At 36.3% G+C, this 26270-nt stretch overlaps 1 protein-coding gene across 4 annotated transcripts in view; it reads right to left on the bottom strand.

Moving 5' to 3' along the window:
* Positions 1 to 2994: 2994 nt before the first annotated feature.
* The window catches only part of LOC124162275, a 452031-nt gene continuing 428755 nt past the window's right edge, over positions 2995 to 26270 (bottom strand). For 3 of the 4 annotated variants that reach the window (XM_046538753.1, XM_046538752.1, XM_046538754.1), the window contains 7 exons: positions 25538 to 25733; positions 24282 to 24617; positions 23315 to 23592; positions 19209 to 19407; positions 17621 to 17725; positions 15444 to 15860; positions 2995 to 5284 (listed from right to left, as the gene is read on the bottom strand). In XM_046538753.1, the coding sequence (XP_046394709.1) occupies positions 4889 to 5284; positions 15444 to 15860; positions 17621 to 17725; positions 19209 to 19407; positions 23315 to 23592; positions 24282 to 24617; positions 25538 to 25733 (1927 nt within the window). In that variant the 3' untranslated portion in view covers positions 2995 to 4888. Of the gene's footprint in view, positions 5285 to 14204; positions 15861 to 17620; positions 17726 to 19208; positions 19408 to 23314; positions 23593 to 24281; positions 24618 to 25537; positions 25734 to 26270 lie in introns of those variants that run through there. The other variant, XM_046538755.1, reaches the window with a different exon arrangement.

Raw genomic sequence — 26270 nt, 5'->3', positions numbered from 1 at the left:
TAACTCACCAATTCACTTTTAAAGCTTTATAGCTCATAGATATAATGTTTGGTTCTTTAGTGGTGGACAATAGAAGTAAAGATATCTCAGATTTGCACTGGGTTAGGTCCTCCATGTCTCCTTCCTACGTTTCGATAAGCAACTCGCCCATCATCTACGGGATTCAAGAATCCAATAAATTCGATGACTGCAGGGATTCAGGAATCAAATAAATTGGATTCCTAAATCCCCACTGCAAATCTTTACTTCTTTGTCACTCATTCAATCAAAATGTATATTTATTTGAATTTCTCAGGAGGAAGAAAAATCAAGGAGTATATTCCACTATGGATGAACTTCTTAAAGTCTGCCAGGTAGATTTATTTGAATGATGCATTGAAAATATCTATTTCATTGCAATATTAATAAATATTCATTTTTTAAAAATGGGAAGTCGTTAGCAGTAAAGGTGCAAATTTTTTACACTTATCTGATGTCAAATAAAATCATTTAAAAAAATGTCATAATTATTGTTTAGAGGAAGAAATTTAAAAATTATAGTCCATCCCCAGTTTTATTCCTGATAATATAGAGTTAAATAATATTATCAGGAGCATGAAGTTAGCTTTGACAAATGTTGACCTTCTCATATAAGACCTTGGGATGATTGTTTTGAGCCATCACTCTCGAAAAAAAAGGTGCATCTCATATACCATCTAATACAATAAATGTCCATTAAAATGCTAAAATTGTTAAAGGTGGTGGTAATTTCTATGACCATTCAGAGCCTCAAGGAGTTGAATGGCTGTACGGTTAAGGATTAGAATGGTACAAATTCATTGAAGTTCTTTTTTTCAGAGTTACTAAAAAAATGGATCTTAAGAATGCAGTGGTCCTGTGATTCCCATAATTGACTATTAATACTGGTTGTTCATTATATGTACATTAAAACAACAGATGATATAATGGCAAAGTGTACCTCTACATTAGGTATTTATAAAAGCTTATTAGAATACCATTTCAATGTCATTGAAGATCTCATTAAAATTGAATACAATACGTAGCAATTTATGAAGTTGTACTGGGTTTACAAAAAATAGAAACCTAAAATATTTAAAAGCTAGGTTTCTTAGTTATTATGAATTTGACTATTAAAGCAGTAAATGGCAATTGCAAGGCGATTGTCTCATTTAATTTCCAGATTCACTGGATCAACTCTACGCCATGAAAATTTCAGGATAGTTAAACCTTGAATAATGATTAGGTGTATGTAGAAAATACACAAAAATATTTATCATCATTATTTAGAATAGTAATTCATCTATTAATCATATTTATAGCATCTGATATTTATATACAAAATTCCAGAAGGTATGACCATAACAATTATTATACCACTACATGATTGAATGCATCCAGGACTATACCCTGAAATTTAGGAGAAAAATACCGACAGATCCAGTAAAACTAAATGGTATTAGGACAAGTACGTACTATGTATTTTAGTGAATGACCATTGAGTCTCCAGAAAGACGAAATAGTCCTTCACTTGAAAAAACTACAAAGATGAACCCTATCTATTTGCTATTACATCATTTGAGCCATTTCCAAGGGGTACCCTATAATGCTCAAGTGAGCATGTAAATTTTTTTGAACATCCACGGAAAATGGAGATTGCTGCTTTTGCCCTTAATCACATTTACCTGCAATTTTGTTAATTTCCACGTTGATGATGGGACTTGCGCACAAAATTACGGAGCCATTTACCTGAGAAAACGTTTCAAAGAATGCAGATATTTTTTCAATGGCCCACAGGAATTTTTTAGCTCTCAACAAGATCCTCATTTGTATGAGTATTAAGTGAATTTGAAGATATATTATAATGGCTTTGGGGATGTCCCACTAATTTAGTGGGTGCCCTATGTAGTTGAGCAATATTTTGATCTATAAACATGCATGTATGTGTGTTCTTTTGACTTTTCAAATGAGATAATGAGCCACAGGAAGTGGATAAATTACAAGAGCAAAGAATGCCAATGTGAAGGCCTTCACAACAACAATAAATAATCACATTTCTTCAAATTAGGGAATCTTTTGCTGTCTGAATGAATGAGGTTATTGCTAAGAAATGGTTATTTTTACATGGATGTTTTTGTTTGCACATCATTCTTTCACATTATTAGTTTTCATTGTTTGATCTAACATACCACTCACAATGTGTTGAAAACATTCTTCCTCAAGCCTTAAGAATAATGGTCCCCTTTCCAGAACAATCAGAAACATTCCCACTTAACTTTTTTGAATTATTCTAGCTTACCCGGAAAAACTCAGAAACAGACAGAAAAAGAGGCAATCAATGCACACAAATATTCTCTGCAAGTATGACCCAGTGAGAAAAAAAAAAATATTTTCAGCAGTTTAAATCTCATTCTTTCTAATCCATACTTCAAATTTTGCTTTTGTAGATAAAACTGTTCAGTAGTGCGGTCAAGGCTGCTGCTTAATTCAAATGAATGTTTGACCATCTTTGGGACTTTGATTGCATACACGTTGATGATAGTTCCACTCTGAATCATCTGACTATATTCAGGCAATAATGCCTCGTTCACCAAATTTTCCACCTTTTCTATTAGTCTGATGATCTCATTTGATTCCCTAGTGAAGAATTTTTTCTTTTAAAATTAAATGGGTTCATTTTAGTTATCAGGTAATTGTTAAGGAATCAATTTTAGATCCATAATTATGGAATTATGTATAAATAACTATAGAATCCATACAGGTCATGAAAGCAAACATATTTAACGGAGTGGATGGGTACCAGGCTGGCAGGACCATTTAGGAGGATCAGTGGCATACCCAGGAATTTAATGCGGGTGGAGAATCCAAAACCAGGGGGAAAATTTTCGAAAAATAGGGTACTAAGTAGACGGTTATAAACTAATTTTAACACTTTTCATAATCGAAAAAACTTCATTTATTGAAGAAATACATATGTTGTAAATTCATGATTTTTCAATATTTTTTTTCCTTTTACAGAGGAAAGCAATTGGGTTTTTATATTTCAGGGGGTTCCGGACACCCCAGAACCTTCCCTGGCTATGCCATTGAGGAGGATATAAAATTTGGATCAATCACAGACCTCATTTGGAGAATTAAATACTCATATAAAATATGGCAAAATAAGAAATTCAGACACTTCAACCGAAGACACTCACAAGATTCCAAGTGAAACTGTCATCAATATACAATATGTATCTACATGGTGGAAACCCAGAAGATAGTCAATGATACTGTTACACATAGTGGATGCATTCAGCGGAATGAGAGTGCTCCAAAAACTAAGCATAAGCAGCTCATAATCCCCACCCTTCAATTATAGATTACATACTTTGAAAATAAATACTGAGCTAAATATTATCATGGTAAATAAAATAAATGCTTAAAGCTCAAGAATTTGTTCAAGAAATGATTAAGCAATGATCTTTTAAATGCTATATCCAGTATAAACCACAGCATAAAACTTTTATTTCACATCAATCACATTTTTCAGAGCAAAGTAATTATTTAGAAGAAATGAAGAAAGGGTTAGCAAAATATTTAATAAAATTAAGGTTAATAATGCAGATGTACCCTCCATAAAGGGAATGAAGTTACTTATGCATTATAGGGTAGTCAGATCAAGGTAGGTTTGATAATACATGTAAAAGAGAATAACTCTTTGCTGCTCATTATTCCCTAAAATTCAGATGTTACTTGATGATGAATACATATCAAATGATGACTCATTCATCATGAGGAATGAAGACAAATTTTTAATTCATAACTTGCTACTTATTTCAGGAAACGATAATTCCTCTCTTTTCAGCTAACTGGTAATCTTAAATATTTGAAATACATACATACTCGTAATGAAAATCTTTTGAAATGAGTACCTATTTACAAAGTCGCACTATGTAGATTATTATTGGTGTTTTCATAAATATCACCAAAATATTTTTAATCATTACTATTAATTCAGTTGAGAATTTTTTTTGCAGTGTTTCAATTGCTGCAATATCATTATACTTGCTCTGTAAATGCCGACTACTTAGCAAATTTCAAACGAGATGTTCAATTGCTTTGCCCTTATGTCCTCGTTTAACTGGTTTCTGAAGCATGAGTTGAAATAAAGAGACCACATCAGAATTCTTGCATTTTAGATTGCAATGCAAATTAAGTGTACCAATCGATTCTTCATTCAATAAAAAATAATTAACAATGGCTTAACAACAAGCTTGCAAATACTCTTCACCTTATCCTAACAATAGCAACATGTAAAGTAAATGCTGTCAAAATTCACTATACAAATATTTGTATAATACAATTGGTGTCATTGGCATAATACCTATTCAAATGTGCTAAATATTGAGTCATGTCAAGAAACATGTCAGTCTCAGGGAAACATATAGCCCATTCTAAGTATACACCTTTTATTTATTGACTAGATTGTGCAATACCCTGAAAATGTGCACTGAAAGCACCAATGTTATTTTAGAAAAATGTCATCAATTTGTGTAGATCTTCACATTTTCGGTTTACTTCTCATGTATTAAATCCTCAAAAAGCATTGCATTTCAAAAAACATCCTTTACCCTCTTTCACAATTCTAATTGAATGAATGATTATTACTCTTTTTTATGCAGAAAAATCAATCATTCTAACTAAAGGTTCAACAAAATAAATAGAATCTTCCAACTTATTAACCTTTCCACAGATGATTGAATTGGAAATCATATACCTATGTGTACTTAAACACTTTACGCTTTTAACTTTAGGTTCATTGGCCTAAAACCACTTGAGAATTATTTCTAAGCACCATATTGCACTTTCTTTGGATTAGATGAAAATATCAATTAATTTATTCACTTACTCATATTTCTTTCTCCGTTGGACATATTCTTCGGAATTCCTCCAATCTCATATCTTGGACCTCAATATTAATGCTGGGATTGGCTGTATCCCTACTGGCTACATTGATCACAAGTGCTTCATTACTACCTGGGTAATCAGACTGTCTTCTAGCACCAGAAATAGGGGCTGGAGTATCCACAGGTGTCGAAATTATAGCTTTATTATTGAGAGGTGCTTCATCCTGCGGCAATGCCTCCCAATCCCAGTGAGAAGTGGGACTTGTGGGGCTGGCACAAGCTGAGGTTGAAGGTGTGGGGCGGCCAGTAGCTGCTGAAATCAGTCCAGCCAATGAAAGACTGCGTCTTGATGCCGACGAGGCTCTGGGTTGCCAAAGTTCACCTACCAGTTCCTCATCCTGAGAAGCCAAAATATTAAATGTTATTCTCTGTCACAAGGCTGTAGCCAGAAAAAAATTTGGGGGTTTCACTTTAGGGAGGGGAATACCAGGGAAAAATTGAAAACTCAGCGTCACATTACAACAAGTTTATAAAGTTAATAATTGGAGATAAGGATAGTTTATGTTGGGATGATAAATATTGGAGCCAATAAAAATATTGTTTCCAGTAAGTTGATGCCCAGTAAAATAACAAAAAAGCTGATATGTGTTACCAATTTAGAGTAATTTTTAATTATTTGGGTGACACATTTGAGAAAAATGTAAATAGCGGTACAAAGATTAATAAAAGAATCTTGTTAGAAAAGGAAAGAGCTAATGAGAGGATCATTATTTAAAGAGTGTTAACAAAAGGCCATTCAACAGTTTAATCTGAAGTCTAGTGGTTTATTGTCAGAAACTTGAATGCTGAGGAAAGAGGATAAGAAAACACAACAATGTGCTAGACATTGAGGAAAGAAGAGGAAACTTCTAGACAAGGTACAAAGGAGACATAGGGTTTGAATGGAGTGAATACTTAGCTGGGAGGAATATTAAGAAACATGTCTTTCACCACCCAATAACAAAATCACCTTGGTATACAGCAAACTTACCTCTCCATGCCTCTGAAAAGTTTCCAATTCTTCACATTGCCTTTTCTGACAGTTTTCTCTTGCTTTCCTTGATTCATGTTGTTATCTATTCTTAATTTCCTTTTGCCCTGCTGCATATCAACCTTCTGTTATTTCACTTTTTTTCATACTTCTACTCATTTTTAATCATATTATTGTGCACTCATTCCTCAAGCTCTTCATACTCCATTCTTTGCCTCCATTGCTAGTTGGTATGAACACCTGAATGCCCACAAGGTTTTGTAGGGCATGCCTCAATTGCTATATCAGAATTGCTCACTTCTTCAATGCCTACAACTCTCTCACCCAGCCTCTCGTTAAACCTTTTCCTACTGGCGCCTGTGAGAAGAAAATGTTTTCTGTGCCACAAGTAGCATAAGAATATTTTAAACCTCTCTGTATGGAGTTCTTTCTTAGAATGGAAATAACCTGGTATTCTCGTTCCTCTGAATCGGGACCCAACCCAATGGGGTGCCCATCCCTTAGAGTCCACTGTCAACTTATTGTGTTACCAGTGTTCTTATAGACCAAATATTGCTTTTGATTTTCAATAATTTACTCTTCTATAAAAATCACAAACATTTTTGTAAGAATTGTGGAATTTTAAACAGATTTTTAGCGTTGATAACGACAAAGTTAGTGAACACAAGGTACTCAGAGTATAAGTCAAGAAGTTTGTTATTTTTAATGGTAAAATTTTGCTTTTTAAATTAATTTTGCGCTGAACAAAATGAAAAATTCATTTCAAAGTATTAAAAAATTGTAGTATGCAACAAAATGTATCATTGCAAAACCATTGATAACAACGGATTCCTTTAGCAAGGATCATCTTAAATGAGTGGGAGAGTTGGGCTTAATTGCTGAGGAGTAGCCCTAAGGTTTCACTAAGTTGGGTATCAGGCTGTGCCTGAATGCATTCAGCAATTGCCACCTCGGAAGTCACTTCCCTCCCCTCATGTGAGCTATAGCAGACGTCCAGTGGTTTGCGCAGAAAAATCCACAACAGCTACACCCAACATTAGGTCTTCTGCTTATGAAAATGCTTATTATCTATACCCTACATGCAGCACAAAAGGGTTAAGACAAAGGCTACCCCTTGTTTACTTCCCTCCCCACCTCTATATATTGCCCAGTACCTACCAATTACACCAGTCGTTCCAACCATCTTCCATCTCACTTCTCATACTCCCAAAATATCTATTCTCCCTTTTTGCATTTCAAACCTTATCCACTCCAATCATTGTCCAAACATTCCATGTTCCAACTTATATAGCTACTTATTCCTTTTTCATAATCTTAGTATTCTTTTCTTCTTTCTTTGATACAGCCATTAAGTCCTGATGAGGTATTAACATGATAGAAGCAGAGAGAGCCTTAACACATTCTCTGACTCAAGCAAAACCCCTCTAGAAGGGCCCAGTTCTATTAGATGAGTTTATGAGGCTCATTTGTTTGTAATTCATGTTTCAGGTAAAAGTTTCTCTCATCCAACAGTGTTTTTCATGTGACACTGTGGCGCCCCTGTGCCAGTCTCCAGCAGGCAATTTAAGGGCTCGCCGATAGAGGGACGAGGAGCGCCACGTAAGGGGCGCAAGAAAAGTACTGTTAGTTCTACGGGGAGAGGAATGACGAGAAGGAGATACGTGCGTGCCGCCTGAGTGTCAGTGCATCATATATTGGCTGTGTTACAGTGCATTGTAAACTTATTTTGTTCTTTTGGAGTCAATAAACTCCCGTTACATTAATTGGTGTTCGGAGTCTGATTACCTCTCAATTGCCCATACTATCGGGCCTTACAGACACCATCATGTACACTTTATCTTTCCTGCCTCTGACCCTTCTGCCGTCCACCTATCTGAATCGCTGGCCCTGACTAGGAGTAATTGATAGTAACGTCCATCAGTGCAACTCCAGCGGTCATTTGAAGCAACAAAGCTTTCCACTGCAACAAGTTTGTGGCTCCAACCTTTCAACCTGCCAGGCATGGGTGGCTCTACCGTGAGAAATTTGAAATCACTCTTACCACGTTGGCTTTAGGCTTTTTGGAACATGTAAGCCTTTACACTACATAGTTTTAGCCCACTGGAAAGTACTAGTATCATTAAAAGAATGTACAGAAAATAAATGAAAAATAAATAAGTTATTTTCCTAATCCTTTTTTTTATTTTCAATTAATGCTCGCTAATGCAAAATGAAAATGAACTATGTCTCTAAGCATCCAAGTTTTCACTTAAAGGCACATTAAATCGAGCACACCTTATTTTTGTTAAAATATAGATTTTCTCTTTATTAAAACAATAATTATATACTTAACAAATGAATGTACATTGAAAATATTTTGCCAGAAGGCACCAATGCACCACACATATGCCTAACTTAGGTGTGTAATAGTTTAATGATGTAGATAATGGCACATCAAAATTGAAACTTTTCTTGGTTCTGGGATACTCTTAGAAACAACATGCATATTATTTGATTGAGGTACAAATGCACTAACTTTAAAAGGTTGTTGAATGGTTCACTACATATTTATTTGATGATCTTCAAGATTCCATAAAAAATTCTTGGGTAAATATTTGTGCTGTGGACTGCTACCATTCCATAATTTAAGTAATTAATCTACCTATTAAGTGAAGCTACAGTGTTGCAAACCCTTTAGATTGAAGGCTCTTTTGCCTTGAAGGTGATGACTGATGCCCACGACAAATCATATAAAGAGCCAAAAATAAAACATAGATAACACATAATTAGAAAAATTTTAGGTTTTCCCGGCGTATAGATTGAAGAAAAATTTTTCGGGATTCCCACCGAGTGTGGTATACCGTGTCTAAAACTTGGTTAGTCTATACCAGGGTCTGAACTAGGAGTTTTCTTGAGGTGAGCAAAGATCAGTTTGCTTATTTTGCTTCCCCCACCACTAAAATATAACACGTCCGTAAGCTATTTTTTGAGATGCTGAAGTTGAAATTATTCACTGCGTGTTTGCTATAAAGAAGTTATATTAATATTATTTTTAATAATTTATAATTAATATTATTGAGTAATAATTTAATTTGAAAATTAAATAAAAAGTTTAAAAGAACTTTTCAAATTTTGTGGTATACCACAACCAGTGGGAATCCTGAGAAATTTTTCTTCAACATAATTAGAAGTTATTTTTATTTTCCGGCATCTGGCAGTTATTTCCTGTTGGGTCTAAAGCAACAATTTCGTATTTGTCTTCATTGAAGAACAATTAATAGAAACTCCCATAAGTAATGCTTTTGAAACCTGCCTTGTGGAGATGGGTGAAAATCATATAAATCGCAACAGGATGTAAACTACCTTGATTGGACATTGAATCATGGGCCTTTGAATTTTCAGGCCATTGTGCAAACCACTATCAAAGTTCCTTCATTCCAAGGAAATTTTTCTGAAGCTTATGGTAAATTAAGCAACTGGGATAGTGTAGCTGTCTGTGCACTGGGCTGAAAGCCAAAAGCTCACCGCTAAATTCCTGGTCCAAGGAAATTTCAAACCATGGAAATTACTGTGACTTACACAGCCATTCATGAGGTAAGTTTGAAATACATCCCATTTCCTGCTGTTCACAGCTTGAGAGTAGGTTTAAGGCTCTTGCTACGCTCACTGTGGTGCAGTGGCGGCTGGTGGTAATTTATCTAGGGTGTGCATTAGAGCAGATATAGGATGATTTAATTATATTATGTTAATCCTAATCCATGAGCGTCATATTTCGTCGTAATAGAATACATAGCAAGCAAAACATATCACTGGTACACTCTACCCTTAAAATTGCATGAACAGAAATAATATTAGCATGTATGAAAATAATTATTCTCAACACACCTTTACAAGTGACGGTAGTTGAAATTCATTTTCTTTTCCTTACACCCTATGAGGAAGTAGTGTAGAAAACGGCTATACAGATGGCTCTGTAGACGGACTAGGATCCTGGGCGCAGGTAGTGTAGGTGGCGGCTACACCACTACACTACCTGCTAGTCAGTCACCAAAAACATGCGCGTGCGCATTCGCATGGTTTTGAGTCTGCTCCCATCGCCCCTTTGAACACCACATACCCCCCCGCTTACCTCGTCCCGCCAGAGCTCCCTCAAGCGATCGCACAGACCGAAAATGCGCCCGGCATGATGCCACGGGATCGCACACTTGTAGAGCGGTGAATTCGAAAAGGAGATAGCTGTAGCGTTCGGAGGCTCATGTTTCTTGCATATGCAGACAGTACTTTTATCCTTCGCGTTGCAAAGGAATAGTTTTCTTTTATAATTTATTCATCTTTGGGTGTGCACTTGCCAACATGCGTATACGCATGCGCCGCCACTGCTGTGGTGTGACCCAACGATGGGTCATACCCAACGTCTTCCATGTGCGATGGGAAATTTACTATTTTGCCGCTCTACCCTTTAAGCAAAATGAGAATTTAGAGGCATAAAACCTGGTGTATACCAGGGTCTGAACTAGGAGTTTTCTCGAGGTGAGCGAAGATCAGTTTGCTTATTTCGCTTCCCCCACCACTAAAATATAACACATCCGTAAGCTATTTTTTGAGATTCGGTAGTTGAAATTATTCACTGCATGTTTGATATAAAGAAGTTATGATAATGTTATTTTTTAATAGCTTATAATTAATGTTATTGTTTAATAATTTAATTTGAAAAATTAAATAACAATTTTAAAATAACTTTTCAAATTTTGCTCTGCTTCGGGCCTGGTCTATACCATATACTACTGTCATGTCCTCTCATGAACTACGGTAACCTATGTGGTCTGACCAGAAATTAAGTGTGACCTACCTGTCGGTCATATAATCTCCCCAGACTATGTGGTGCCTTGCAAAATGACTGATCCTCCGCAGCTTGGCCCACTACTCACAGAAAACCAATTTCGCATGAAAAGCGTACATTGCACGAGTAGCATGACTCCATTTCCAGGCATCACCGGAGAATGGATTTTTCCAATTAAAATTGAATTAATACTGCCTGGGTGGCACCTCCATCTGACGCCAGCCTAAGTCTAATGTTCACGTTGCAAAAGCCCGGATATAAGTAGCAGCAAATACTGACAGAGTACCACATTCAACTAAACTGTGAGAGCCTCTCAATAAATTGCCTTAAGGGTAGTTCCTAGCTACAGTGGTCCTAAACAGTGCCTGTCCTGTGTTTCTCCATTTCCTCTCCACTCCAAGACATAAGGCCCCTGAGAGTGGCACCGACTCTAAAATTTTTTTAATGTTATGAGGTGGCAATATCACAGGATGTATCGGTGAGTTGCCAACCTTAATGGTCCAAGTGATGACAAAATTCGCAAAAATTAACAAAATCCCCCATTGCAGTACTTCCTATTTTAGCACAGCCACAGTCCAAATTGTTTTGTGTAGGCACATCACACTGTAAGCATGGCTACAGTATCACACATTTTCCCCAGGGTTTCATAACTTGATTATAATTGTAAATAGGGGATGGTATTCAATAAGTCACATGGATAAAGGCAAGTAATAAAAAACAGGATATAATACAATTTAACAAAACTAGGCAACAAAAGTAATTCAACTTAGAAACAACAATACAAAAAGTACATAGTACAAGTACAATACTACAAGAAGTTAACAAAATCATTGATTAGGGAAGGGATGCACACTTCCCAAAATAAGAAAATAAAACAAACCTCAAAGATATCAAAGACATGCACCACGACTAGAATTGAGAATACAGTAGATTTTCTTTCATTCAACACAGTTCCCATTATTAAACAGAATACATACATATGTATTTTCAATTTGTGGCCATGTTCCAATAGTGGTAATTATGTCTCCTACAGGCACCATCACTTTAAGTCCAGAAGTAACATGTCACACCCAATATTTGGGATTCCATCTCACCCAAGCTGCTTCCTAATGATGGTTAACTCCAATAAAAATTTTTACTAAAATTTAGATTAATTTATTTGGACCTTATTTCACCCCCTGCATGCATAAAAACAGTGCTTTCAGAAGTAACCTTTCAAAATTTACCGCACATGCCCCTTTGAGCATGTGTTACATCCTCATAATAGCTCATTATGCCCCATACTCTTCCATTTCTTCAAGCTGTCAAAGCTTATTTTTTATCTATTCCACATTTTTAACTAAGATGCACGTTTGAGTCTTCAAGAATATATGCCAAAAGCCAAGGAACTTCTTTTGAAATAAGCCGATCTCTTCTTCACTAAACTTGAACATATTCTCCTCCCTAATCTCTGATTCAAATATGGGAGCCCAAATGGTAGCAATAGTGGGTGGAGATTAGAAATAAAGTAGCTCGAGAAAACTGCAGGAGGATGTATAGGGAGGGTCAACTCCTAAGTGAAGAATTGAATTTATGGTAAGATTTGAGGCAATGGGATGGTTTCATACGATTTTTTATTGCCTAAATTGAAATATTATTACTCCTGGAGTAAATATTTCATGCTTTTAGATTTGTAAATGACAATATCTATTTTTCACGATTAAATGAAAAAAGAAAATTTTCAAGCACGTGAAAACACGATGGCTAAGTATGAATGCTGGGTGCGAGGCTATGAACACCGCTATGATGCAGGCTGCTTGCTGCGGAGCATGGCGGTAGCGTAGAGTACCCTGCTAGCAGATAGCGCTTGGCTTAAATAAGGATAATTAACACCCTGTCAAACGAAGGAAACTTTCCAACCAAAAGCAATTTTAATAGGTGATTAATAAGAGATGTTTCCCTGAGCTCTGTGCCTCATGCATGCAATGGTAATATGAGATGATGTAAAACTCCTGACTGCTCATATAGCATCTAGGCCCCTATGACGTCACGTGGAGTAGCATCTCAAGGGTGCCTTTTTCAAATGAGGTTAAAATTGACCATTAACCCAGACGGCTCAGAATCCTCCGTATCTAATTCGTATGCAGATAGTATCCATTGACTACCGCTCCATCGCTTTTCGTCAATGGATGCTATCTGCATACGAATTAGATACGGAGGATTCTGTGCCATCTGGGAACATACATCTAAACTGCGATTTCTAAAACAAATAATTTGTATATCAAAAATACACTAATGGTGGGTAACGAATCGCAATCAATGCCTTTCGTTTTCTTTGATTAAGGAAACTACCCTGTTTAAAGTGTCTAAAATTTGTCAGATTCACAGCAAATAGCGAGCAAATAATGCATGTCATCATAAACAATTTGTATTTACTGTATGCATAGGATGTTACTTTTTTGTAATGTGCTACCACCTAGCAGAATAAGGAGCAGTAATGCAGTTGTTCCCACCAATGGAGTCTATCAGTTCACTCTTATTTACCCCACGTAGATAAAAGTCTGTGGGAAGGGTATTTAACTCAGCAAAAAAATATCATCAAAATCAACTTCATTTTCATGGATATGCCTACTACATATAAATATATTGCAGCAATTTTTAAGGACGAAAAGAAAATATGCACCTAATCTTTGTTACTATGGAGTGGCAGTGCTTTCAAAGCTAATGGAAATAAACTTTTCCCACACCAACCATATAAATATGTAACTAATCTTTTCATAACAGTATGTTTTGTTGTAACCTATACAACCCTTCAGATAGGTATTTTTTTGTGTTCATCAGTTTAAAAAAATATTTCATTAGGGGACACCTAGGCTTGTAAGGGGAGCATGATAACCTAGATGGTAGGGCATTTGCCTGCTGTTTAAAGGATCCCGGGTTCATATAGGTACCAGGTGAAGCCTTCAGACACCTCCAAACAAAATACTCAAAGTGTGAGATGGCACAGGGGAGGAAAGAGCCCTCCAACACAGGGGCCATCTGGGATGGTTGAGTGCTGTCAGCAGGCCCCTCCTTAACAGAAGATTTGAGGGCACTGGATTCATACATGGTACATGGGGGTTCTGGACTCCCCCCGAAAATTTTAAGAAATTGCATGCCCCGAAATAGATTTGAATGCTATTTAGGCTCTTAAAAAACTAGATATAAGATAATCAGAGAAATTTCATGAGAAAAAAATACATACAATGAAAAGCGAGAATCTCATAGCTTATAAAATTTAATAATGTATTATGGTTCTATTATCTATTTATTGAATTGAATTTGTCCCTTCAAACTGCTCTAAAATCAAAAATGCTCCAAAATAACTTTTTTGAATCATCCTTTCAATGAAGCATCAGGTTCTCTTTTATGTTCTGAGTGGTTTATTCTATTTATTTTTTAATATAATATTTTTAAACTGAGTATGTAGTGAATAATGCAACTGATGATAACATTGAATTTATAATTGCATGAAAAACTTGGTTCAAGTAATTTAATGTCTTTTTTATTGCACCCTTCATATACATTGAACGATAGAAGAGAGTGTTGTGGGAGTCCCTTAAGCTCAGGGACCTCGGCAATTGCCGACCAGCCAACCTGGCTAGACCGTTCCTGCTCCTACACAATACATGTGAAAATACATGCCAGTGGCATAGTCTGTGGTAAGCTCTATTCTCATAAACCAAACATAAAGATTGGATTGCTGAGGGCAGATTATACTTGTAATGTATGAAAATGAATGAATGTAATGCATGAAAAAATGAATAAATGTGATTGGCTAACATTCGCGCCACTTCCTCAGGTATCAAGTCCCTGGATGTACAAGGAAGGCTGGGAAACTGAGTCCGACCGAAGTCGGCTGAAACCGGCTGAGTCGACGGCAGTCAATGTGTGCCTCTCACGCAACGCAGTTCACTGCAGTTTTAATTAACCGATTCCTCAATGCCTGTACGTTACAATATTAGCTATTTGCAGTTCAAAGTAAAGAAAATCCTTGAGCAAATCATGTGATAGGAATCGTGGGACTAAGAAAATGGATGTTTACTAAACTGCGGGATACCCATCTGGGGGGTTAACAGACTTTTTAATTTTCATTATAAATTTTCTGTGATAGGTTCAAAAATCTTCCACCCATTAGAACAGTACTGATCTAGAAATGTGTTATTGAAGTCAAAGTTTATGCATCTTTTGGCGGATGATAATGTTATTTTGAAAGCCCTAGAGATGGATAATGCCCATCGATGACTTAAGATGAAATAATCACTGAAACCAACTACAGACTACTTAGAAAGTTAAACAGAATTTGTAGGAAAAAAATCAACTAAAATAGTTAAATGAAATAAAAATGATATGGATCAGATAGGTAGGGATGAGTTTAAAATTATATCATGATTAAGTTTACAGGAATTTTTCTAAAAAGAGATAATATCATAAAAAAAGGCACATACATTAATTGCTTTCCAAAAGGTAGTCATATAAAACCTAAGCCAGATGTAAAATATTATAATCCTGCAAATTATTGATTTCAACAATGTGTCAAGCATCATTTAATACTGAAAATGTCTCTTAAAACTTCAGATTTGAGATCCAAAAAAAAACATTCCCATTATTGCAAGTTCTTGGTCATCAAATTTCTATATCTAATCTAACAATGATAATCATTTGTGGACTAATGGCTGGTAATACCCACCTCAAATATCAGTGAATCTGAGCCCTCCACAAGGGATCTCCTTTTCCTCAACTCTGTCAACAGCTCAACAAACTCTGCCTTCAAAAGACGGAGCCTGGCCATTGTCAGCGATTCCTCTTGTGTTGCAGTATGCACCCCATTTTCCTGTACTTTTATCACCTCCTCAGATTCAACCTGAACAACCACACTGTCTTTTGAGTTCTCCACACCATTCTGGCCCCTATCTACTATCACACCACCTTTTAAAAACTCCCCACCTTGAGCAGTATTTTCCTGTGGTCTATCCCTCTTCCCTCTCCCATTGGCACTTGAACTTGGATTTTCTAAGTCTTTTATTGACTGATGACATGACGATGCCACCACCTGAAGGCTTAACTTCTGCAGCTCCATTTGTACATGGTACAACCTTGTCTGGATCTGTAGAGAAAGATACACTTGTCAGAAAAATAAGCCCCAGATATATTTTATGTTAACCTATGTGGTAAAACATAACAGATCTTTTTCAGCAAATAGCCACCAGCTAGCCAATGGCATACTCGTAGGCAGATTTAGGGAGGGGGCACGTGCCCCCCCCCCCAGATGCTTAAAAAATAGACAAGATTTTTAATATGGTTATCATTAAGTTGGTTTTATTTTTTGTTTTACGGAGCCTCAGTCATTTAATTTAATATTAATACATAACTTTCATATCAAAGTAAAGAAAATATTTAATACAATAATAGTTGTATTTTGTTTTTAATCTCAAATATGAGATGACCTATCAGATCCTTTTACCCCCCACCCATAAAAAAATCCTGGATTCACCCCTGGGAAAACCTTTACATATTCACCGGCAAGTTTGCATTAAAGTGCAAAAATTCAATTGAGGAAATTGAATGACTGGTAATTGCACGTGCATCTACCAAATTTGTGGCATGAATTTGCATCACACATTCACACCAAGGCATTTGGGATATTAAGGTGGTGTTCTGGGTCCGAATCCTGGTCAAGGGATACAACATTTCCTCTGTGGAATTTTGTTTCCTCCGCGGTTTTGGGGGGTCAGAGTTTATTACTTTCCATGGCCCCTTGGTTGTATGCAATACCTCTCAGCTATAATATATTTGAGCTCTTATATGCATAGGTAAGTGACTTTGAAATATTCAATTATTTAAGCATTCAAAATATTTTAGTATTCAATTATTTCAATACACGTATTTTTTGTTGAGCTGATGAAATAAACACTTTCATTGAAGAGCCATCTTAAAGATTGGCATGCTTTTAATTTTTCCATAAATTAAACGAGGGGGCTAATCCACAATTATTTGCTGGTGACCCCGCAAAATTTGCATCACTGGATAGCCCACAGTTAACTCCTTAAAATAATGTCCATAGTGAATCCCCTGATGTATGAAGTTCTGGCTTTAGCCTCAGGACAATGTAGCATTATGCCCACAAACAAGCTGCCTTGAGGCAGGATAAATCTTCTTGTCCTCTAAATAGCCAACAAAACTCCAATGAGAAAAAAGGTGTCTTGGTGTATCAAGTTGATTAACACCTTGCACAAAATTGGAGGATAAGGGTTCGAATACCCATCATGGCAAATGAATTTCCATCGGTAGAATTTTCTCACTTTAAAGTGAACATTTAACTGACCCTCCTACTATCAGCAGGCTAATATTTTAACCCTCAATGGATGCGCGGCAAATTCATTGGCCCAATTTCCTACTCTAAAAATAATTAAATAGTTATGTACTTCTTTATTTTTTAAATTTATTTTCAGCCGTGATGTTTTTAAAATGATTTTTACCCTATACATATCTTCACTACAGCAAAAAATGCAGAGGAACTAAATAAAATTAAGTCCCATAAATACATAATTAAAAATCTGAAATCTTAAATTCAAAACAGCCTAGGCATTTTCACACATCCCACCAAAAATCAGCAGGCAGTAAAAGGATTAAAAAATCATGGTGAAAGAAAATAAACTTAAAAACTCAAAACCTAAAGATGGAGAGAGAATGATAAACATTTGTTAGAATGAAGGTGTTATTAAGAAGAAATAACTCACAATAATCATAAGTTCATGGAGGAGTGATAGCTCATAACATAATGTATGACATTTTATAGCATGAAAAAGAGCTATAAATTTGCTAAAATTCTCTTATGGTGTACTTGAAAAAACTGTTAGTGCTTACCTCTTGTACACTTGGTCGGGTAAGGTCTGAGTGCCTCATAATAATGGGAGGCCTCAACTCTCCAGGAAGCCTTCGATGCAGAAGTAGCTGCCAGAGAAGCTCAATCTAAATGGATTGCATAATGACCACATATTAGCATTCAGGGTGAATAAGAGGATAATGATGGTTATAAAAGATTGATGATATTAATTTAGTAATATTAATTTGTTAATCAATTGGAAAAATAAATAAAGGAAAGGTAAATTTAGCAACATGCTATGCGGCAACTGTGCAATTAGTATCTTGTGTGGCAGAGTGTTCTAATTTGCATTGGGCGCAACAGCCTTACAAAAACCACACACCAGTGATGACAGTAAGCCCATAAAATCTGTACACATACAGTCAGTGTGATTATATGGTAATGCTTGAAATGCAGCATAGGACAGAACATATTCTGTTTTTATGTTATGTAGCAATGATCCAGTGAAGCTTTTAAATTGTGCCCTGTTCATTTTTCTTTGCCTTTGACCTCGTTAATAAATTTTTATTCATTATAATTTTGGAATATTACGTGGGTACATATTTATATTTAGTTACAGCAAAATTTTTTTGAAGTTATAACTTTTAAAAATAAAAACTGAAATTCTGAATAGTCTTCATAACTATATACATTGTGACCCTTTAATGGCCTAATGGCAGCTGCTAGGGGATCAGGAAGAGGATTAAATTAGCAAAGGAGTGTTCATGAAAAGGAAGGAGCTAATGAGAGGATAGTTATGTATGAGTTTCAAAAAAAGGTTAGTGAAGAGTTTGATCTGGAGTGTAACTCTTTACGGTGCAGAAACATGAACACTAAGGAAGGAGGACATGAGAAAGCTGGAGGCATTCCAGATGTGGGTGCGGAGAAGAATGGAGAAGGTGAAATGGATGGAAAGGAAGAGGAATGAAGAAGTGCTGGACATGGTGGGTGAGGAGAGGCCGCTTCTATATGAGATACGGTGGAGACAGAAGGTATGGATGGAGTGATTTCTAAGCAGGGAGGAGATATTGAAGACAGTGTTAGAGGGTAGAATGTTGGATAAAAGAAGGACAGAATGGGCTTTTTAGATAGAATGAAAGGGAATAGGCCTAACTGTAAATTGAAGAGGGAAGTAAATGAAGGAAGGGAAGGCTGCCAGATTACTTCGTAAGTCTCCATGGAAACCTACCTTCATTTGTAGATTATTTTAATAATATGTATGTAATGACCTAATGGTATCATTCTGTGTATGTATCCATAATTATGAGTGCAACTAGAATAAAATTTGGATGTAGTTTCGTTACTCATTTAATTCAAAGAAAATTTTTTCTCAGCTGTTTCCAGGTTAAACCAAAAATGACAACATTGGCCATATCTGACCTGCAGAATTGACATTATGATGACAATAACTCTCTCAATGTAGCTTGTGAGCATGTATAGGACTCATTACTTATCTTCCTTAAGCTTCAGCTTCAAACAATATATGTATGTAATTTGAATTTTTATCACCCAGAATCACCCAGAATTCGAAGAGGAATCAAAAACAGCAATGCAAATACATGATTTTTGCATATCTTCTTGATTTCTTACCTGAGATTGAAGGTGTGTCAGGAGAGCCTTTGCTGCTGATGCAAGGCCTGAGTCAGCTGCCACAGTCACATAAACCTGGTCAGCATATGTAAAGGCTGAAACAGACAGGCCTAGTCCCTCTGGAGCAGGTAAGATAGGAAAAACACCCTTCAAAGGGTAGCCCCCAACCAGAAGAGTGCTTGGAGGACCTGGAAGAGCACTAACAAGAAAAGTAAATTCTAATTAGAACAAAATCTATGAGGGTTATCCAGCACCAGTTTTGAGTGGAGTAAACCCATTACCACTCAGATTTATTTTGAAATTTGGTACAAATACTTGTCTCCCATAGTAAATATATCATTTGACTCTGTTATTGCGACTTATGAAAAATGTTTGAAGTCATAATAAGCAAATATTTTTTCATATTTTCATCAAAAGTTGATGTGCCAAGGGTCAACTGCACTCCTAAGTGGGGAAGAATGATGCATACATATTCATACTTAAGTATGCAATCTTACACCTCAAAATCATGCATAATTGATTGGACCATATCCAAAGTCGACCATGTTCTATTGGCCAAGCTATACCTCATAGTCCAAAAATACATATACATACATGTATTTATAACTGTATTCTCCCTATGTATTTTGATTCATACCTTCATGTTGACTATTCATACAGGATACAATTATCTAAGACTGAAAGAACTATAAATGTGTTGCTAAGGCAGAATACTATTCCCACTACCAAGCATACGAAACTTCAAACCATACAGAGTTTGTCCTGGACCATTAGCATCACACATTTATATCATCTAGCATCATCTCAAAGATGTTGCATGAGATTTTACTTGAAGTACGCGTGTACAAACTGTCCATTGTCACCTTTGCTGTGTGTGGACGATGTGGCAGAGAAGACATAGGATGAGCTAGAGGCAGGAGTTTAAACAGGTAGGGGATGCTGTTCATATTTGTGAGATTCGCAAATGATAATAATAAATAAATAAATAGTTAGTAATAATTAATAATAAATATAATAATAAATAACTGGCTAATCAATAGTCAGGTGATGGTTAACATGAGGGGTGTAAATGACATTGTACCGTTGTCACTTGGTCGAACGGAGCATTGAAACCGGTGGAAAGTCAAAAGGGCCCATGCACTGAAACTGCAATGAAAGTTCTTTATAAAACTATATTATTTTAAATGAATGAAGTAATATTCAAATAATTTTAATGTAAAATATTAAATTTAATTTTAATGTAATCTTATTTATTCATTTAACGCTGAAACTCTGTTTTTATTTTTATTTTACGAAAATATTTTGGGCTTATTTTCGTGACGTCATAGACGTCCTTCACGCACGTGACTATTTATTTGATTGATTAGCCAGTTGGCAAAAGGGTTGCGGAGACCGGTCGATGTGTTAGATAAAGAGTAAGTGGAATGTGACATGAAGACTAAAGCAATGCTACATATTTTGTAAATAATTGCATGCAAGGAATGCAAGGCTTTAAATAAAATCAGATGGTCTCAGACTGGAGAATATTGAGTGGTTCAACGATCTGGGAAGAAAATTAGAGGAAAATGGACTTAGCAGGATGAAAATAGTCTGGAGGTGTTTGAGATATGGGCTTGAAGGAGAATTATGATGGTAAGGTGCACAGAGAGAAAAATGAACAGAGTAGTGCTTGATATTTTGGGGGCAGAGAAAAATTGCTGGACTGGGTAAAAATTACATGGAAGGCAAAGATTTGTCATGGCATGACTAGTGGCCCTTGAGTGTGTGCTACCTTCTAACATACAGCATAGCTGAGTGGGTTAACACTAGAACCGTGGACGGGACTTTTTTGTCCCATCGCCCTTTGCAAATGTTTGCCATTCATGTACTAGTGGTTATATCCCTTTGAAATTTACTGATGTTTATTCATTTTTTATGCTCTTTTGAATGGTAATATTGAAAATATTGTACGATGTTTGGTTCCCAAGAAAAACGACGATTTACCTAGAACCGTGGGATGGGACTTTTTTGTCCCATATGGGGAAAACATACAATTTCAGCTTTTTTTGTACACTTGTTTTGTATTTAGCATAATAACAGTTTATTACAAAGAGGATCGTTGCAAAGATACCGTTATTCTGCCAGTTAGAAGCGCAGAAGGGAATAATCTGTGCACTGCGCCAGCCACCTACTCACGTCCTCTGTCGACTGTCCTTGACGTTACCTGGTTGTTCTTGACAAACAACACTTTTGCTGTCAAAATAATTTTACTACATTCCTTGTTATACTTAATAAAATGTTTTAAACATTACCTAAACACGTGTTTTGTTCACACGAACCACAAAAAACCATCAATTATACTTAAACATGACAGGATCAACGTATTTTGTCAATGGGACAAAAAAGTCCCATGCCGCGGTTTTGGTGGGGTTGGAAAGTTCAGCAGTTCTAGTGTTACAGCATGCAGCCCATAGCTGATGCCAACAGTGCCCTGAATTTGGGTCCTATTTTTGTCAATTTTTTTTCATTCTTACAATATTAGGAATCACTGTTAAAACCCATCCGTGTTCATTTAAATCAATTAACTTAGTATTTTTTCTATTTTCATCTTATTTAATGGATTTTCAATGTACCTCCACCCTATGCATAGGCATGAATTTCAAATATTTGTAAATACTTCTATGAATAACATAGGTATCAATTGTATGCTGGACTTCCTTAAGACCATAAGGAATGGACTGAATATTTTTTACACTGCAACATTTGCCCAGTAAATTCTTTGGAACCAACTGGAATTTTCACTATGTATATCACTTTCTCCTCCTTAAATAGTGAGAATGATATTGGCAGAAAATAGAAGGGCATGTAAAACATAGTTACAATAATTTTCTCAAGGGGTAACATTTTATTGAATTGAATCCTCTCTCGTGGGCTAAGGGAAGATTTCAGATTCCTAGTGGTGATCCGATGTTGGTTTAAGCCCAGGAGTAATTAAATTAGGATAGTTAGCAGATGAAGTATACTCATGCCTCAAACATTTTTAATTTGGTGTTTAAAATGTATAATTAGCCTGCCCAGGCTCTTGGTAAATTATTTGATGGTGTTACATTATTATGAAGTACCGGACACACTTTTATGTTTGACTCTCTTTATTTATTTCATCAAAGGCTTGCAATTAATCAGGCTTTCATCTGAAGCTTTCATTTTCAGTGAAGGACATTATTGAAAATTGATTTAGATGCTAATTATTGATACTTTTTGGCTTCCATTCTGATGCCCGGAAACTGGTGGAACAATGAACCTTGGAATAACAACAACCCATTCATATTTAAACACTAGAAACTGATTTTGTACATTCATTCTCTCTCTCCAACGAACTAATCCTCGGCATTTATCCTCTTTCAATGGTCTCACTTGTTAAAATCATAATCACTCATTCTCACGCAAGGAAACTGAGAGAAATGAATAACTTTTAATCTACGTTACAAATTTCAAATAAATGTATACATATAATATTACCCAGTTAATTTCAATGTTCAGATTGTAGAACAAGAATTTATTTTAATACCGAAATAGTCTCTTCCCTTACATTTCAAATTCCATGCATGTGTACTTATATTCTCAGAATGCTTCGAATAAATGGGCCAACTGCTTTAGTGGGGCAAAGTGGGCTGATGTAAAGAGCCCCAATAAACTGATTTTACTGTACACATTGTTCATTATGAAAAATTATCCACCCTTTATGAACACTTACTCTCTGATGCAGTGGAAAATCTAGGAGTGGACAAAGGGGGGGAGGGGAGGGCAAATTGGGAGTCTGTGGAATTACTCCCAGCCAAAGGAGGGTTCGGGAATGAAGGAAATTTGGGCTTTTCAAAGCTCAAAAACAGCTGTTTTAGGCTGATTGTTTGACCAAAAAATACTCAAATCTGCCCTTCGTTTAAAAATAATTTGTAATTCAATTCATTATATGTAGTAGGTAAATTTACCATTAAGTATAACTAAATATTTTTGTGCAAAGTGGTAACCTCCAAAAATTTTTATTTTATCTAGCCTATGTTTCAACCCCATTTGTCCCCAATAGATCGCCACTGCTCCAATAGATGACATACATAACATGTTGTTACCTGAATTGTAGAGAAGCTGTGGCTGATGGTGTGCCGATGACCTTGCATGCCCATTTCTGAGGAAGAAGAGCCATTAGTGCTGCTGTAGCACCATACACCACAACAGGCTCGGGCGAAGATTTCAGGGCTTCCAGACTCTTCCGCATTGCCCACAAGCGAGGTACAGCTCCTTCAATGGCAACAGGCAATGCCACAACAACAGGGGCTACCTTGCAACCCATACGGGAGGTTGGCTTTGGGGAGGAGATATCACTTCGTAGATCAACAGGCAAAACCACCTAAAAGAAGGTATAAACACAATAATGATATTACTCGAAAAGGAGCTTAAGTGAAGTTTTGATTATCTGCCTAAATGAAGGGGAGAATTCAAAGAGTAATTGAAAGATATATTTGATCCTTTCATAATGATTTTCTTGGGCTACTGTGTCATGCTTCCTCTGCATCTTTTGCACCCATTCCATTAAAAAATAAGATGCTTTAACGGTAAGCATAGTCAAGAGAATAGAAGGAATAGTTTTAGAGAGAGATTAGGGTAGTGTTTGGAGAACAGGATAAGAAATTGAAGCAATGGTGATCCAAAGAACAGTCACGTAATGAAGCAATAATAAGTATAAGTAAATAAGTACTTCTAAAATATGCCAATAATTCAAATTTTTACCCAGCCTATCTGGTGTGTGCCTTATGCTATTAAAAAATTTCATTCCATTCTGAAAATTATTGTAAGTATTATTACTATAGAAAAATTTAAAGAGGCCACAGTTGACCTTGCATGCTAACAAAAATGCTTAACAGTGACTCCACTTGAGTCAGCCATTACAATTAGGTAAGTATACAATTTATAGATTGACTTCAGTGGGCAATCATGAAAGTCAATATGAGTAACCACTGTAATAAAGAACGATTTTTATCCTAGAAATGATAAAAGATATTCACTAGACATGACTGATGCAAAAATTGATCCTCTTACCCTTAAATTGGGTGGCTGACGGATGCCACATCCTTGCAGGAGCCCTCTCACGGCCCCCGCAAGGGCTGCCATCAGGACATCATTCACAGTTGACCTCGTGACATGCTTCACCCTGGTGATCTTGGGCAGAGCAATGGTTGCTGACCATGAGAGTGTTATCCTTCCTGTCCACGAGGTCCTGTGTGTCAGGGGGTTGCAGTCACTCCACCAACCACCTCCCCCTCCCTTAACTCCTCCCGCAACGAGCAGTAGCAACCACAGCAAGAGCGTCAATGGACCAGCCAAGCACGCCCTCACTGCGTTGAGTGAGAAGGACTGCCCGCCAAAATGGGGCTGCTATCTCGGACAAGATTAAGAGAAATGAGTCAGGGATGAGCTCAATGGATCCAAACTTTTAAAAAATTTTATCAATCTCTGCATGTGCTGGCATTGTTTGTTCTATTTTCCATACTTGGATGATAGAAACTAATTCATACATTTTAATCAAATCTTACAGTTTGATCATGGTTAAATTTATGCCAAGGCCATTTTCAAATGCATTAGTATATATCATATTGCACGCTAGCACCAGCATTACCTAGATGAAATGTCAGGTGATGATGATCGGATGAAATGGTAAATAACTAGTGAATATTATTGCAAGAGCAAGGTGAAATTTGTGAAAAACTAGATAGGAAGCTGCAGCAGTTGAAAAGGATGGTGATCAAAGTGCACAATTAAAATTTGAAACTTATATAATCTTCATTGATAATCAGCAATTTATAAAAATAAATTACCAAAATGCATATGTATTGAAATATAAAATCTCCTTAATAACGCTAAAAACTTAATAAATAATTTAAAAAGTCGAAAGTAATACCAGCAACATAAAAAATAAAAAGTATAGCTGAATTTTTATTTACACACTTGGTATTGCTAGGTGGATTCCAACCAGAATCCAGCTATATGAGTGGAAATGGATCCATAGGATATAAAATAATAAAAGAAATAATATGAAATCACCAATTGTGCAAAAAATCCACAGTTTAAAAATCATTTGCCTTGACCAGGATTTGGTTTTGGTTAACTCCTATAAAGTTATCTCCATGGCTAGTCCTGGTATACTCAAAATGATATCACTAGCATAGAAAAAAAACAAGACAAAATCAGATAAAGATAAATTCGCTTAGTGAAGGCTAAATATTTTCAGGAGGAGCATCTGTACCTCTTTAAAGTGGATTTTCACTGATGATACTGAATACTATTGTTGCCATTACCTGAGGCACATGAAGGACCCTGGAATCTGCCAGGGCATGACACAAGAGCCTCACAAGTGACATTCCGTCGGCCAGCGACTGATGCACACGAACCACAGCCACTGTGTCCAGGTGCTTGCCATATCCCTTCACTACTCTCAGTTCCCATGGTGGCTTGCTTGCAGGAAGACCCACTGCTAACAGCCTCGCAACATACCTGAGAACAACACAAAGCACTATAAGTGAACACAGTATACCAGAGGGAAAGGGACATGGGGCCCTGGCCCCACTTGTACATACATGAAATAAATGAAACAATTTTTTACCATTAAAGTCGTCTACCACCATCTGCTTTGAGCTATCAGAGTTCTTCACATCCAACAACTCCTGTGATCATACTTCCATAACCTGACATGTAGCTGAGGAAGGGGGTTATAGGCTTTAGAACCCCCAAAATTTTTCCTCTCATGGCAACTGCCTGCCATACATCCGCTCAGGAGACAATTAACCCAGGGGCACCCTTCCTTTGACAAAGACCTCTAAACACTCGTCTTAGCCAAAATGCAAAAAATACACATGTACTGAATGCAACTTAGTTTGAATTTGAAGACACTCAATTTTTTAAGGAATATCGTCGAAGATTTTTTCATAATCGGAGATAATTAATAAACGCTGCAAGAGCCCAAATGTAAAAATTTTTCGCAAAGTCAAATGTATTTTGGGATCAAATATCCTGGATATGAATCCATAATGA

This window comes from Ischnura elegans, chromosome 7 (assembly GCF_921293095.1).
Source record: "Ischnura elegans chromosome 7, ioIscEleg1.1, whole genome shotgun sequence".
NCBI lineage: Eukaryota > Metazoa > Arthropoda > Insecta > Odonata > Coenagrionidae > Ischnura > Ischnura elegans.
This window is presented reverse-complemented; position numbering and strand designations above follow the sequence as displayed.